At 39.2% G+C, this 17,577-nt stretch overlaps 1 protein-coding gene across 14 annotated transcripts in view; it reads right to left on the minus strand.

Annotated features, from left to right (window-relative positions):
* Rbm26 (RNA binding motif protein 26) overlaps positions 1–17,284 on the minus strand; it is a 71,817-nt gene extending 54,533 nt beyond the window's left edge. For 11 of the 14 annotated variants that reach the window (XM_031362687.1, XM_031362679.1, XM_031362685.1 and 8 more), the window contains exon 1: positions 16,742–17,248. In XM_031362687.1, the coding sequence (XP_031218547.1) occupies positions 16,742–16,812 (71 nt within the window). In that variant the 5' untranslated portion in view covers positions 16,813–17,248. Of the gene's footprint in view, positions 1–16,741 lie in introns of all 14 variants that reach the window. The other 3 variants (XM_031362686.1, XM_031362680.1, XM_031362678.1) reach the window with 1 other exon arrangement.
* Positions 17,285–17,577: the final 293 nt, after the last annotated feature.

Genomic DNA, 17,577 nt, shown 5'->3' on the forward strand with positions numbered 1-17,577 from the left:
TTATTTAATTAAGGATCACTTTACAAATTTCACAACAAAATAATAGCAATAGCTAGCTTTACTGAACCCATTCTGTTCCATAAGAGGCTAGCTCTACATACTGTTATTTGGAAAGCTATTCTTCCTGAAAAAACTGAGCAAAAACAAAACAAAAACAAACAAACAAAAAGAAGCTAAGTAGGTTTCCCAAGACAGTTAAACAATAAATGAGCCAATACTTAAGACTGAAACACTCTACTCTAAAGCTCACCCTCTGGTCAATGTGTTTTCCCTATTCGTGGGGCAGTGGACCATGCCACCACAAAGAACTGGTAAAGTAGTAGTAGCAAGTTCAGAACCCCAGTAATTGAGACCCACAAGAGTTTGAACTAGTAGTTCCTGACCAGGTTCCTGTCCTGGAGCACATGACCACAACACCCCACTAAGAGGACCATGACAACCAGTCATGTAGCATAGAATCTACAGTTCTCCATGCTAATGAGGTTTACACATAGCACCCAAGTGTTTAGCCAATGAGCTTCCCTTCCTGGGCATTCCTTCTTGCAAGGTATTTAAAGTCTCTGGTTCACCCTGAGTAAGACGAATGCATCTTTATCCACCATGAATACAACAGTTTGGACAAGCAAGTACTGTCACATTCCTCAAGGACAGAGGTGGCGGGAGGCCTTCATCTAAGTCTCCTGTAGAAGGCCCCTCCTAGAAGGCCCCTCTTAGAAGGCCCCACTGTACTCCTAACACTCACTCAAAGCTAAGCTGGACCCCCGCCCCAAACTCCCTTCCCAACTTCTCATGGTCCCGTTGGTACACAGAAGTCTGAGAACCACGCAGCCTCCCTCACAACCTCCTCTCCCTCACACTGTTTGTCACCAGAAAAACATGGACTGGAACCCCTATCCTAGACTGTGTTTAGCCTCCGGAGTAGCACATCAGTGGCTTTCAGACAACTCAGAGGTGAGGCAGAAACTCAGAAGGATAACCCTTTGCAATGAAATGCCGAGAACCAGATAACCAATTCATTTCCCTAAATGTCTAGTGTTACAACCACAAATTCCGTCTCCCAGATTATTTTCTGTAAAAGCCCTTTGTAGCTTTACCTCTGGATAGCCTTAGCTGCAACCCAAGGCAGTTCCCTTAGCTCACATCCTGCACTCTACCCTTCCCAACTTATTTTCAAAGACCATTATTTCACAAAGCCCCTAAATTCCTCAGTCTCCCACACCCATGCCTTTGCTTCCAGGATCCTTTTAACATCCACTCAATGAAATACTAAAAAACAGACACCTAGCTTAAATTCAATGTGAAGGCTTGGTATTTTAATAGTACATGAGAAACTTTATGAAAACTTACTTTAGGCTAGAGAAATGGGTCCGTGGTTAATGGTCATTTTTCCAGAGGGTCACAGATTGATTCCTATTACCTACATGGTGGCTGACCTCTTGCAAGGCTCAGAACAGTGAGCAAGCATATAATTCATGACTATATGGGGAAAAGATAGCCCAGGCCAGGAGAGTCCAACAGAAAGAGCCCAAGGTGGGAAAATAGCTGATACCAAAGAAAGATTCCAGTGAAATGGAACAAATGAACATAAAACATCTGAATTTGGGGGCTGAAGAGATGGCTCAGTGGTTAAGAGCACTGACTGCTCTTCCAGAGGTCCTGAGTTCAAATCCCAGCAACCACATGGTAGCTCACAAACATCTGTAATGGTGTGTCTGAACCCAGCTACAGTGTATTCATATAAATAAAATAAATAAATCTTCAAAAAAAAAGAAAGAAAACCACATATTAAAAAAAAAAAAAAAGTCTGAAGCCAGGTGGTGATGGCGCACGCCTTTAATCCCAGCACTTGGCAGCAGAGGCAGGTGGATTTCTGAGTTCAAGGCCAGCCTGGTCTACAGAATGAGTTCCAGGACAGCCAGGGCTACACTGAGAAACACTGTCTCAAAAAAACAAAAACAAAGTCTGGATTTCCCATGAGATAAAAAACTTCTGAAACTTTTGACAAATTATCCAGATTAATAATTAATATAGTCATTTACAAAATTACTTAAAAGCCTAAAAATAAAAATTCATCAATATCTGAATATGCCTTAATACAACAAATGATGTTTTTATTTTTAATAATAGTGGAGTTAGGCGCACAGGCTCTGTGTGCAAAGGTGACTCATTGGCACTCTGGTCGCCACATGTGCACAATAGGAAATGTGTATACACACATATACACAGAAAAGTAAGCATTTGGAAAAATGTAAAAATAAAGGATGTGGTAGCTATTAAGAGCAGTAATCTCTTCTAGATAGGTAAGAAGAAAACTGTATACATCAAGTGAGAATTAAAAGAAATGGAGAGGGCCTGAGAGATGGCTCAGCGGTTAAGAACACTGACTCTTCTTCCAGAGGTCCTGAGTTCAAATCCCAGGAAACATATGGTGGCTCACAACCATCTGTAATGGGATCCAATGCCCTCTTCTGATATGTCTGAAGACAGCTACAGTGTGTTCATATGCATTAAATAAATAAATAAATCTTTAAAAAAAAAAGAAAAGAAATGGAGAAATTTAATACAATTCTTTAATGTCTCAATAATTTAAACTTGAATCAGACTGAGTCTAAAATAAAAGCTGCAAGCAATCCTCTAAAATGCTTACAATAGTTGTATTTTAATTTATAATGTAGGATTTTCAAAATGGTATGACAGTACAGAAAACTGTTCCACTACAATATTTTTTAAAGACACTTGTCTGTTCAACTATCCTGGCCCTTTTAGAATTTCAGTGGAAAATAGCTAATGGTAGAATTTAACCCAAGCTCCCATCTTCAATAATCTTCAAAGAGAGAAGCTGGAGGTTACCTGGACTAGAAATTAATATAGTAACTCAATAGCTTAGAACATAGATATAAAACCACATCTCTTCTGACCAATTTTTTATTTTATATTCATGAAAAATATCTAATGTGCAGCAAGTCATAATTCTATATTCTACACTTAGAATGTTTCAAAACACAAATTTCATTGCAAAAGACTATGAAATTTAATTACTACAGCTTATTATGCCTATTCATTCAATTAAAAAAGCAAAAATACTTGCATGTAATTAACTTACAATAAAGGGTATTCATTAAGAATTAGGGCCGGGTGGTGGTGGCACACGCCTATAATCCCAGCACTTGGGAGGCAGAGGCAGGTGCATTTCTAAATTCAAGGCCAGCCTGGTCTACAAGAGAGTTCCAGGACAGTCGGGGCCACACAGAGAAACACTGTCTCGGAAACACCAAAAAAAAAAAAAAATTAGGAAGCACCTGAATTACAAAATAAGATTATAAAACACAGTTCAGATAACCATCACAATCTACTTTTTGGATATATCAATTGTAAGTTTCACTGGGACACATTCACATGTACCTAATGGGGAATTTGAGTATATTTACTCCACTTCCCTCCCTCTCCCCAGAGATTAACCCTCCTACTTGCATGCTTGGTCTTAGATGTCAGTTCTGAATCCTATGGAAAGGTAGTACTAATTCCTTCGGGCTCCAGTTTATTTCACTTACCACATGTTCTGCAGTCCCACCCATCTTCTAGCAGATGATTTCAATTTGTTCATTTTATTGCTAAATTACTTACTTTATTTGTACACAAGGTTTAGGAATCTCATGATAAGGTTTCTTACAGCAACAACCCCACTTCTCAACACTCATTTTCTACATTAGTTATTTTCTTGTTCTTGTGACTAAATCCCTGAAAAGAAGTTTAAAGCAGCTGTTGAATCTGGTTCCTGGTTGAAAGGACACAGTGTATTAGGGTGGGAAGGTGTAGTGGTAGACAGGTCTGTGAAAAGCAGGAAGCAGCTGCTTGCTAACATCTCAGAGAGCCAAGAAGTCTGTACTTCTTTATGAACTGCTCAGTTCACTTGTCCAATTACTGACTGGATTAGTTATTCTTTTGGTGTTTGGTGGTTTGAGTTCTTTATATATATATATTCAGTATGTTAATCCCACAGATACAAGTGGCATCAATTTTTCCTGAGCTTGTCCTTCTCAGAAAATTGTCGCCTATGCCTAGATCTTGAAATAATTTCCCTGTGTTTTCCTCTGGTATTTCTAAGTTTCACCATGTGTTTTATTCACATGGATAATCAGTTTTCCCTTTATTGAAAAAGCTGTCTCTTTTTTTTTTTTTTTAAGCCAAATGCTTTTAACACCTTTGTTAGAAATAAGATGGCTACAGCTGCCTAGGTTGGTCTCTGTATAATACCATACTGGTTTTTGTTGACGACTGTGGCTCTGGATCTAATTTTCAATGAGGCATTATCATACCTTCATTTTTCCCTTTTACGTCAAGTTGCTCTGACATTTCAGTATCTTTTTTGCTTCCATATGAACTGTGGGGCCTTTTCTTCTATTTCTACAAGAAATGTCAATGGAATTTTGATGGCTATTATATTAAATGAGTACTTCTGTCTATTTTTACAATAATAGTGCCCCCATCTATAACTAACTCAAGAACTTTTTATCTTCTATTGTCCTTCTCAACTTATTCAATGTTTTACAGTCTTCACTGCATCTACTTAGTGCCTAAGCTTACCATAAAACTTATACAATAATAGTGGTGCAAATCTTTTGAAAAATTAAAACCCACTCGCAGTGACACTTCCTCTCCAACAAGGCCACAGCTCCTAATCCTTAAACCACACAAAGCCCAAAGCAAAGCTCCATATCTAGGTATATATTAGTTTTTATCCCAATTCACACACAAAGGAAAATGTTTCCCTTAGGCCACCAGTTTACTTACCTTCTATTTAATTACAAAAAAAAGAGGAAATCCATTCTTTTCAAGAACTGATAGGAGAGAGAAAAGAAAAGGCTAGGGAGCATTTTGTCACGTCAAGAAGAAATGGCAAAATTATCCAAGGAGAATGGTTATGTAGATTAAAATGTAAAAAGACAAGCACTAGAGATAAAGCTCAGTTTGTAGCAGGCTTGCCTACCATGTAAGAAGCCTAGTATCACAGACCTGCGGAGGAGGAAGGGAAGGAAGAAGGATGAGAAATTCAAGGTCATCTTCCTCCTAACCAGCCTGAGCAATGACGAGACCCTGCCTAAAACACTGACACCCAAGCTTTCTAATACTGCTTCCAAAATCATTCTGAAAGTATTTTCTCCTAAACTGGTACCAGACAGATGTATACCAGGTTAGGACACTTTCACTAAGGGCGACAATAGGGATTAATTTCCTAGAAAACACATGGAAATAACTCACACACACACACACACACACACACATACACACACACACACACACACACACACACACACACAAATGTAATTTTAAAAAAAAAGGTTCTGTTTCTTTTTTTAAGGCTAGAGAACTGGCTCAGCAGTTAAAAGCACTTGCTCTTCTCCCAGAAGACTCGGGTTCAATTGACAGCAGCAGCCACCTCACCAGTCACAGCCATCGATAGCTCCAGAGTTCTCTTCGCACTTCCAATGTCCCTGCACACACATGGTGCAAAGACATACATGCAGAAAAACAGCTGTATGCATAAAGTTAATAATCTTTGAATTTAATTTAAAAATCAAAGGTATTTTTCAGCTCAAAAAAAAATCTCAAGACTAAGAATATTAATTTTTAATTTCTTCTAAGAAAACAAATTGGAATTACAATCCAAATTACAAGTAAGAAGGCATTTGATAAACTTGTGGAGCACAGTAAAAAAGTATTTAGGAATTACTAAAGAATGAAAGAGCTATGGTAAAAACATATTCACCCTTAAGACAATGTTTTAGTTAAAAAGAAAAATCTGTTTGCTGTCTTTTAAATACTATATCCTCTTTCAGGCCCATTTAGTACTAAACTAAACCTTTCCTTGAAACAATCTAGTTGGGGAAGGGGGTGGGTGAAGGAGGAAGGAAAGGAGGAGGAAGAGAAATATCAGCAGCATTGGCAGCATAAACTCCAAAACAACTGGGATTTTAAGGCTCCCTGTCTGAGGTTATTTCTACTTCACTCACAAGTAATGCACTACTCCTGGGTTGGCATCTTACTTCTCTAGGATCCAAGCCTTCACATGAGCCTTCAGAGATATCCCAGATCCAAACTCTGGCAGAGTCGAGCAGTGTCGTCCGCACTTGTCCCTCTCCCTTCACCTTCTTCTCCTTCATACTACCCCAGAACCCCAAACTTTGAAATTTACTATATTAATCAGTCTGCACAAGTACTGTCAAGCCGTTCTCCCCGACCCAGACTGCTGAGGTTAAAAAGATATGAGCCACCATGGGCAGCACGCTTACAACCTTTAAAAATCAAGATGGCAGGCCTCAGAGTATGTTACTTCATTTAGAAGAACAAATAACTGCTGAACTGCATTTTCACACTTGTTAGATTTTTAATCACCCATTTTTCTATTTGTAATGAATGACTCCACATAAAATTTAGGAATTTTCATATCAATTTGTTGAAGAAAATAACTGGAAAACAGCAGGGGGAGTACAGGAATAGGAGGACACAGAAATTCTTGAAAACTCAAGCACAGGCTATAAGTAACAGTAGTACCTGTCACTTCTTATAAAAAATACAAGAAAATAGAAGAACTTACTGCCCATGATGAGTAACATCATAAAACAACTTTACTTGAACTGCTGCACTTAAAGAACCAGGAATGGGCATGGCCCAGCATTCAAGCATCTATGTCTATTAAGTTTTCAGCACCAACATTACTCAACCAATTCCTAATAAAAATAAACTATGTACCCACATGGAAACTACATTGGAGAAAATGTCCATGCAGAATTATTTACATAATCAATATATAAAAACAACCCAATGGTAAAAGCAAAATGGTGATATAAGCATGGGATAGCCCACACAGCAAACTGAATTTTGGTCATTTTAAAAGGTGGAAAAATTATGTTGATCCTGAAAGTACAAAGATGAATGTGAAAAGTACTTTGCTTTTCATTCTAAAGCATTCATCAAGATGAAGTTCCAATTCTTACTATACAGTGACTAACTTAATAAACTGAACAAAAGAATCTAATTTTTCTTAAATATTATTGACCATAGACACCTATGACTTAGGCATCTCTATTGACAGTGGAAATTTAATCCTCACCATGAGGTATTATGAGGTGCAACCAGGTAGGCGTTTAAAAGGTAATTAGGATTAGATGAGCACATTCAGGTGGGGCCCACAGAACTGAGTAAGAGGCTCTGCACTATTGCAGGGTAGCACACCAAGTGAAGGCCACGGTGAAACAACAATGCTGCCCACTTTCTTCATGGCTGAGAAGGAACCAGAAAGAAGACTGAGTCCCTCCCACCCTCTCCTCTGAGTCCACACCTACAGTGACCTAAAGATCCCCCACTAAGACGCAGTTTTCACCAATCTGAATCAAGCCAAATGTTTCAGAAAACAGATCAATATATAAATATAAATTATAAGTCTAAATACTAATAACAGTTACAAACTGAGATTTTTAAATACTAGTTATAAGACATGGGGAAAAAACTCACCACAGAAAACAATAAAAAATTGCTTGTATGTATGTATGCAAAGTATCTCAGGAAAGTACAATAAGCCATCTCAAACTTATTCCACTGCTTACAAACAGAAATTAAATTTTAAATAATCTTTTTCTTGGACCAGAAATGATCACTTACTTGTATTCTGTCCTGTTTAATGCAAACGTGACTCAAGTAGATCTGGGTGCAAGCAAGCAAGCAAGACTGTAGGGCATTTTCTTAGTGATTAATGAGAGGGGCTCAAGCCATTGTTGGCCTCCAGGCCTGGGCATCAGCTCTTGGCTCCAGGCTCCCACCCAGTTTGAATTCCTGCCTTGGCGTCCCTCACTGGATTCAGGATATTTAAGCCAAATAAACCCTTTCCTCCCAATCTTGTGTTTTGGCCATGGTGTTTCATCACAGCAACAATAACCCTAATTAAGGTATACACTAAAGAGGTTTTTTTCCTCACAGAAAGAAGGTAGTGAGAAGATAATAAATCTGGTAAGAAAGGCTTAGCATTACCCACTTCATCTCATGTATTCTCTCTGGAACAAAGGAAGAAGAAAAAAAAACTTGGGAAATTGTTTAAGCTTGACTTTGCCATTTTCAACATGCACACACCAGACAAGGTAATAATATATCTATTTTACTCCCAATACTATTCCTATCTTGTAGTTTATGGGTGAAATAATTTTATTTGAGAAGCACCATAATCCAGCCAAACTGTTAAAACAAATTTAAAAAATATCAAAACAACAACAACAAAAAAAAAAAACTGCTAAATTTTGTAACTCAAATTCAATTGGAGATTTCAAATAGGATTGCAACAATAAAATATGGTCTTGAGAGGCATTTATCAAAGAACATAAAGTATTTAACATACGTATTGAGCCAATAATTAATTAATCAAATTAGAATCATTTCTTTTGTCCAGCTCCATGAACAGAGCTGACTTGCACACAGAAACACATAACATTTTCTTAAATAAACATGAACTCTTCAGTGTTCACCCTCAAAAAAGTTACTAAACTAATTTAACTAAATTTAAACTTTAAATTTCTAATCTTAGTCTGGCACAGAAGCAAATACTTGTAAATCTCAGCACGTTGAAAGACTGAGGACAGGCCACAAGGCTACAAAGTAAAACTTTGTTTCAAAAAAAAAATTACCAGCCTGCTAGGATACAAAGCGAAACTTTGTCTCAAAACAATAAGAAAAAAGGTTCTAATTCTGAAAGTGCTCTGAGATAGAGTTCTAGTGTGATGGCTAGGCGGCTCAGAGTGCTTGCCACAGTTTGATCACCTGAGTTCAATGACCAGAATCCACACGGAGATAAAGGATCTCCACCTACAAGTTGTCCTCTAACCACCATGTGCCAGTGCCTAAGCATACACACAAACAGATGTTTTAAAAAATTGAAATACGCTCGACCATGGTGGCACATGCCTTTAATGGCAGCACTTGGGTGGCAGAGACAGACAAATCTCTGAGCTCAAGGCCAGCTTTATCTACAGAGTGAGTTCCAAGGCTTCACAGAAAAACCCTTCCTAAAAAAAAAAAAAAAAAAAAAAAAAAAAAAAAAAAAGTACTGAAATAATAAGAGAAACAAATCCAAAGAATCTCTTTTTAGTGCTGTCCATGTCAGCTACTCTGAGAATTAAGGTAACATAGTGTGGGTTTAGTTTTATCCAAATGAGCTTCCCACTCTTAGATTTTTCAGTCAACAAAGTAGAAATTTCAACTAATACATTTAATACTGAAGTCTGTGTCACACACATTGTAGTAGGTGCTACACAGAACAGGAACACAGTTAAACTCTAAGAGACGAAGCCTGCTTTCAACTGCCAGAGAATCCAACAAAGATGCTAAAACAAGTAACAACTAACACATGTATTTTGCCTGTGATGCGTGTCATTTAAGTTATGTTAAGAGTAATTAAAGAGTTACCCTGGAAAGAGTCTCTACCCCAACTGGCTAGATCACAGGTAAGTTTCTGGGAAAAATGGACCATATCAGATCTATATGTTAGTATTGACATAACACATGTACATATAAAAGATATGCATACAAAAGTCAGGAAGCAGCGCCATACACACAAGGCTTCAGAATTAAATGTCTTTGGAGTCTGTTGCCATCATTTAATAGCTATGTTCATATAAGACTGCAGGAACAGAATATGGTCTTGAGAGCCATTTATCAAAAGTTGTAAAATAATAGAAGTATATTCATAGCCAGGAAGGTGTGCTACTAAATGGCCCTAAGAGTCTATTTTGACAGAACTTAGAACTTAGTTCACATTCAATAAAGTCTCAATGATCAGCATAGAATAAGCTGTCAGTTAATTTTCACTTCTTAAAATTGGAGAAAGGGGGCCAATATAAGCAAAATGGTAGAGGATCACAAAGAAAGTTTAGCTTCACTTAATTTATGACGCACAAAAAAAGCAATAGAATAAAGTGGAAACTAGCAATAATGCATAAGTAAGAAAAGTATGGGTATAGTTTTTGCTATTTCTATTTAGTCTCTATTCAGGCAAACTGACTTACCAAAGCAGCTACTCAGCAGCAAGAGAGAATTCAAGGTTCAGGGGTTAAAAGATCATTGTGCAAGCCAGCATGCATGCATGCATGTGTGCATGTGTGTGCGCGCGCGCACACACACACAGAAATTTTCCATAACTGACAATAAAAAAATAAACTTTAATGGAGTTTTAAAAAAATACTTGTTAGTAGCAAATATAACCAAAGAAAAAAGTACTACAAAAAATTCCAAGAGTATCCTTCAAACTGAGTATAATGCTTTTAGAACCTTGTTCCTTTTTTAAAAAGGTTACTGCAAATGAAAGTCTAATAATTTAAAAAGAAATGTATACCATAATGAAAACAATATACTATCCACACTACAATGCAATCATATATTAAGAGCATGCATGAACCAGGCAGTGATGACACACACCTTTAATCCCAGCATTTGTGAGGCAGAGGCAGGTGGATTTCTGAGTTCGAAGCCAGCCTGGTTGGTCTACAGAGTGAGTTCCAGGATAGTCAGGGCTACACAGAGAAACCCTGCCTCGAAAAAGCCAAAACAAAAACAAAAGCAAAAACAAAAACAAAAAAAACAGAACATACATGACTCTAGAGCAGTGGTTCTCAACCTTCCTAATGGTACAACCCTTTAATACAGTTATCCATGTTGTGGTGACCCCCCCAACCACAAAATTATTTTCATTGGCACTTCTTAACTCTAATTTTCCTATTATTATGAATTGTAAATTTGTGTGCTTTCCAATGGTCTTAGACAACCCCTGTGAAAGGTCTCAACCCACAAGTTGAGTACTACTGCTCTAGTGTATAATAAATAAGGCTTGAATTTAAATAACTGTGAGGTGGTATCATAGCTTCACACTTCAGTGCCTCACTGTCACCAAGCCCAGCAAAACAGAGAGAGATAACACTCATCAAGTAAAAAGGAATAGAAAACACCAGCGATCCGTGCAAATGTTAGTGGTAGCAGTAATTAAGAAATGTTTAAGGAAGGAGGGACAACTGCAGACTATTGATGTCTCATTCTCTTCTAACTATACAAGGAAAGAAATAATTCTCCCTAAGTATACTACTAAAGAAGGAAAGGTTCGCTTGCCTAGATCATTAAGCGAACTGAACGGCAGAACTGAAATTTGAATACTGACCTATGAGAAAAAGAAGTTTGCTTTCATTCCTCTATGTAATCTACCTTCACAGCAATGCATAGCTGCAAAAGCAAAAACTAAAATATTCCCATCTTTACAATTAAACTCCAAAGTTCTAAGACTGTCAATTTTAATTCCTGAAAAATTTAAGGATTTGACTGTATCTTGAGGAATTCCTTCATATCAAAAGAATACTGATTTTATTAAATTACTACATGTGGTAATAAGCCCATAAATAAATAAATAAATAAATAAATAAATAGTAAAGAAAACAACTTCTATTTTAAAAAAATGAAACCTTGGAAAAGCAGATCAAACACTTTTAAGATTTATGCAAAGGTTAGAACTTTCTGAAAAGGATTCTAACAGCACCAGAAATAATCTAAGAATTGGCAAATGAGTTTACCTGATATTGAGAGGGACGGAAAAAAAAAATAATAACCAGAGTGAAGAGAAAACATAGAAAATAGGAAAATAATTTGATAATTTGCCAACTGTACTTCAGACAGAAATTAATAACTGAACTCTATGGACTACAAAAATCAACTCCCCACACAAAATAGCCAATCAATAAATAAACAGATGGTTCTCAAAAAAAAAAAAAAAAAAAAAAAAAAAAAAAAAAAGAAAAAGAAAAAAAAGAAAAAGAAAAGAAATACAAATGGTCAATAAATAACCTTAGCCATCAGAGAAATGCAAGTTAAATTCTTTCCGGAAGCTAGAGATCAGTAAAATGCATGCCTCAGTTGGAGCTTGGGGGATGGGATTGCACAGGTGGATCCTAGAGCTCACTGGCCAGCTACCCTAGCCAAATCAAGGAACTCCAGGTCCAAAGAGAGAGTTTCTCTCGAAATATAACGTGTACAGCATTAAGAAAAGTACTTGATGTGGACTACTGGCTTCCAGGTTCTGACTCCCCCAAGCAGAATGGTCAGGATCAAAAAAACAAATGACAACAAAAGCTGGTGAGGATGTAAGGTAATAAGTCTTAAATAGTGGTGGTACAAATACAAATTGGTGCAGCCCCTATGAAAGTCAGTGTGAAGTTCCTCAAAAGCCTAATGGTACCACACTTAAGTATTCACATGAAAAGCACTTTAACTCAACATAATATAGAAACATTTGTACATGTACGTTTATTGCTTCACTATTAAAAAAAAAACAATTAAGAAACAGAACCAGCTAGAAATCCAACAGACGGATGAATAAAGAAAATGTGGTGCATTTACAGAGAGGAATCTTTTCAGTCATAAAGTATAAAAAAATCATGACATGTACACAAAAATAGAACTGGATTTTACTGTATTTAGTGAACTAGGCCAGACTCAGAATAAGAAACTGTTCCTTTTCTCTCCTTGGCAAAACTTAAGTGCAAATGTGTTCTGTGTGTGACCACTGACCATGGGAGAGAGATCCTATGGAGGAAATTTTGATGAGAGCAGAGAGTAATGAAACACATGACATGAACACAGAAGAGAAGACTACTGAGAGGAGGAAAGGAGAAAGTGATACGGGAAGAGTGAGGTCAAGGCCACCATCAGTGAGGGGGTAAATAAAAACAAAGTATAATGACATAAATATATGTAAAGGCCATAATAAAACCCATGACTTTATATGCTAACAAACAAAATTTAAGGTTGAGTCACCATGACAAAAATACTGTTTTTTGCATTAGGATTTCACATTACCAAAAATGCATGAATAGTAAAAGCAAACTAAGCAAATGGGTGAAATCAAAAGACATCAATTCTAAGTACTGAGAGAAAATTTCAATACCTAAATGTTTAATGAGTTGTGAAAAGAACAGAATCCTGCTACAACTACAGAACTTATAATTGAATAAACAGATGCACATATTTGTCCTTAGGGCTGAAAATGTAACCAGTCTTTCCCATCCTACCTTACTCTCCTTCATTCTCAAAACTCAGCTACCCTAAACCCTTTGCTGGCTTCTACAAAAAGCTTCAACAGCACACAAAATGATTTATTATTATATAAGTACACTGCAGCTGTCTTCAGACACACCAGAAGAGGGCATCAGATCTCATTATGGATGGTTGTGAGCCACCATGTGGTTGCTGGGATTTGAACTCAGGACCTTTGGAAGAGCAGTCAGTGCTCTTAATTGCTGAGCCATCTCTCCAGCCCCAGCACACAAAATGATTTTGACTCACCAAAGCCCTGTGTGATCTCTAGCGCCTCTGGCACACTAACCCTTGCTAGTATTCCTCTGCTCTTCCAATTTCTTTTAGTTTCTCCAATGTTCCCCCATCTCATTTTTAGGACATTCATAAAATATGTTCTCCAAAACCTAGAAAGCTCTTCTTCATCCTTCCAAGCTGAGATCTACTGTTGCCATTTCAAAGCAGCCTTTCTTAACTCCACATAATGTATTTCCAAAGCATACTAGAATTCTTTAACACACACAGTATTACAATTACTTGTTCAGCATCTGTCTTCCCTAACAAATGAAAAGTTATTTCATCCCTTGCCAAACACTATTTCCCACACTGATTAGCATAGCGTAAGTGAAGTACTCAAAAGTTTGCCAATACATTCAAAGCTCAGATTAGTCAAAAAATAAATAAATAAAAGTAAAATCATGTGCTACTTCACTATCATGTATTGCTAAGAGCTACAGTTCCTTCTATAGTCCTTCCTAAAACAGTATGTACTTTATTAACTACATGTCAAAACTACGCAAAAAAAACCAACATTAGAAACCAAAGATGGTAGATAGTTAAGCTTTTGTAAGTCATCACCTAGATGAATAAAGAACAAATGCAAATTTAAAAAAAAAAGAATAGGAGCTAAATTTTACAACAATGTACATTAGAAAGGGCTACTCTGTAGACTCTACTAGCAATAACTGTTTATTGTACTCATGAAAAGTAACAGATATCTGAGTAGTTGCTACAATAAATGTGCTTTGTTTGAATTAAAGAAAAACTAAAAGCATATACACTAAGTATATACGTTTTAGGTTACTGAAAAGAACACAAAATGGTAGAACATGAAATGAGCTAATTACACACTGGGTAGTAGTCTAGGAATATTTTTTTTTCATTATTTTCCCCACTTTACAGATGGAAACACAAGCATTGAGTGACTTTTCCAATATTATATAACTTGTAGATGAGTTGTTGTAGCACAATTCAAAGGTAGTCATTAGGCCCTGGGGTTCTCACCTGTTACACATGTTACCACTGACTTTCCCACCAAAGAATGAAAATGATTTTGTTGTTGTTGTTGTTGTTGTTTACTTGGAAGTGGAAGGTATTGAAGGTTTTATCTGGGCCTTGCATGCCTCATATGCTACCACCACTATACCCTCCAGATCTCTGAAAGAGAATTTTCTACTCCACTCTAGTCAACTACTTTGCTAAGACCACCAATGGCTGGCCACTTTGCCAAATCTAAGAGCTTTGAACTTATTGCATGCATCAGTCTGTGGAATTCCACACACCAATAAGCCCCTGCTTTTGCCATACCTCCTACCTCCATCCTGTCTATTCCTTATCTACACATTGTTCCCAGGAAACCTTACACAATTTCATGGCTTCAAATCCTATTAGCATGACATTCGATCTCTAGTCCTGGCCCAAGTTCTAGACTCCAGCATCCAACTTTGCTTAAGATGAATAACCTCACACATCCTCATCACAGCATGTCACCAGCCATTCCCTTCCCCACCTGGATTGCCCTCAGCCTTCTACATCCAGCTGTTAAAACTAACTTTGAGGCTTCATACTTGATTTTTCCTTTCCTTTCTTCCACATCACTTTTTGTTTGCTTGCTTGTTTTTTTGTTTTGTTTTGTTTTTTTGAGACAGGGTTTCTCTGTGTAATCCTGGCTGTCCTGGAACTCACTCTGTAGACCAGGCTGGCCTTGAACTCTGAAATCCACCTGCCTCTGCCTCTCAAATGCTGGGATTAAAGGCTCCACATCACTCTTATCAGGAAGTCCTATCAGACCTTCTGGTGAAGTACATGTGGTTCCATCTCCACCATCATCCAATCAGTCTCAGTCAACAATACCTTCAATGAAGCGTCCCTTCATTTAACTCTTACCACCTTAAGTCTCCACAAAACACCCTTATTTGAAGTCAAATCAGTCCTGGCCCGCTTTAAATAACCTATTTTTCCTGTGTGTTAAATAAGATCTTAATCCCTGACCTCGACCTTAAAGCTCCCCTATGGCCCCTGTTGTCTAAGCCCATGTCATCCCTCTCTCTTCCCTGTCCTTTCTCTTTTCTGAACAAACCACTTCGATCAAGTCCTCTACAAGGCCTTTCATCTACTCTTTCTCAGACAGAGGGCCCTTTCCTCCTCTTTAAGTTTTATTAACTCTTACTTGCTCTGCCAGTTTCACTGACCAACAACACTGAAGCAGCAGCCCCCACCCAGACCACGTTTGCACAGTCTTCTATTATCATAATGGTCATAACTGGGCCACTGAAAGTGTGTCTTATTAACCTGGGAGCTTATTAATCTGGGAGAAGTTTAAAGTCCTGTCCCAGCCGGGCAGTGGTGGTGCACACCTTTAATCCCAGCACGTGGGAGGCAGAGGCAGGTGGATTTCTAAGTTCGAGGCCAGCCTGGTCTACAGAGTGAGTTCCAGGACAGCCAGGGCTATACACTCGAAAAACCAAAAAATTAAATAAATAAATAAGTAAATAAAGTCCTGTCCCAAAGCTCCGCACGGTGTATAATAAAAACTTAATGCATGCACTAAATATGTGAATTATCTGCCACTGCATTTTAAGTTGCTACTGTAAATCAACGATGCAGAAAACTACCTATGATGTATTTTGTATTAAATACATAAAATATTCCTAAAATATTTCAACATTTCAACACTCACACAAACTACTAAATTCCTCCTTAAACAGCTAAATATTCCATACGGATAGAGATTTGGGTTTTCTTTTTTTTTCTTTTTTTTTTTTCCTTCTTCAAATTAAAGTGGAAAGGAGGTTGGGTTTACTGGGTTTAGCACCTGTTACACCTTCAATCAGTTAAGAGAGGTGCATACAAGCCAGACACCACATGGAAGACGTGGCCTTTTTTTTTTTCAGGGACTGTAAGTGAAACCTTAGGCTTACACTCGAACTTCCCTAACCCCAAATAAAACAGCCAAGCACTTCGTTTAAAGAAACCCTGTAAAATAACCTACGGCCAGGAGGATACGTTGGCATTCGTGAAAAGCAAAGAATCCGATTTCGGAGGGCCTCAGAAAACACAGGTGTATGGGGAAGTTTAATGTCAGTCTACATGTAACGGGAAGGAAAAAAAAAAAAAAAAACAGCAGTGCACACCGGTTCAAAGATCGGTCGGTTCAACGACTGAAGTCTGCATCTTTGGCTACCTTGAGCATGGCCGGGAAGGTGGGAGAACAGAGAGAGAACACTGAGCCTTAGGACCCCCGGGTCTTCGCTTCGGCCTCCACCCCGGGCATTCGGAGCAAACTGCACCGATCCCCGCGCGCCCACCCGCCCGCCTCTCCACCGCTGCCGCCATCCCTGCAACCACAGCTCGCCGGGGTACTCACATGGGCTCGAGGGTCTTGCTGAGCCAGGTCTTGAGCGCCTCGAAGTTTTCAATGATCATCTTAGAAACCATCCACCGCGGCCCCGAGGCCCGTCACACTCGTGCGCTCGCCGGCTCGCTCGCTCGCCCAGGTCGCCGCCGCCGCCCCCTCCTCCGCGCGCCGTCCGCGTGGGCAGCGGTGGGAGGTGCCGGTGGCAGGTTCCCGCGAGCCGCGGGCGGTCGGCGGGCGAGCACCTCGGCGGAGCCGCCGCAGGCCACGCGCGCGCCCACCGCGGACCGGGGGCTTCCCCTCGGCGGACCCCGGCCCAGGCTGAGGCAGCAACCGTTTGCCGGGCCCTCCCCCCTGCCCCGCTCCCCAGTGAGATCTTCCCGAAGGAGAGCCGAACGCGCTTAGAGCCGGGCCCTTCTCTCAGCTTTGGGATTGGGTGCTTGTTGGCAACGCGGCAGAGCAGAAGTGAAGCAAGCGAAAACGGAGGGCGGCTCAATGGGAACGGTTCGGGGGTCTTCCCGGCTTCCAGCACCCCCAAGAAGATGGCTGCCGGTAAATCTCGCGAGAACTAATGGAAGTCTCGCGGTGCGTCCCAGAGCATGCTGGGAGGAAACGCAAGTCCGGCCGAGGGGGTACGCCGGGCAAATGCGCCAGTGTGTTTGGTACTTGCAAAGGTTGAGGCCTTGGTCTCTCTTTAATCCATCGGCCTTCGTAGTGAATGAGCACATGCGCCGCCTTCTCTCCCGAGGATGGAATGGCCGCTGACCCCCAGACCTTGTCCTCTGAGAGGATTGTGCTTGTCAGCGCGAGTGAACCTGCAAGATGGAAGAGCAGCCGTCCGAGAAGAC

Source organism: Mastomys coucha, unplaced genomic scaffold (assembly GCF_008632895.1).
Source record: "Mastomys coucha isolate ucsf_1 unplaced genomic scaffold, UCSF_Mcou_1 pScaffold9, whole genome shotgun sequence".
Taxonomy (NCBI): domain Eukaryota; kingdom Metazoa; phylum Chordata; class Mammalia; order Rodentia; family Muridae; genus Mastomys; species Mastomys coucha.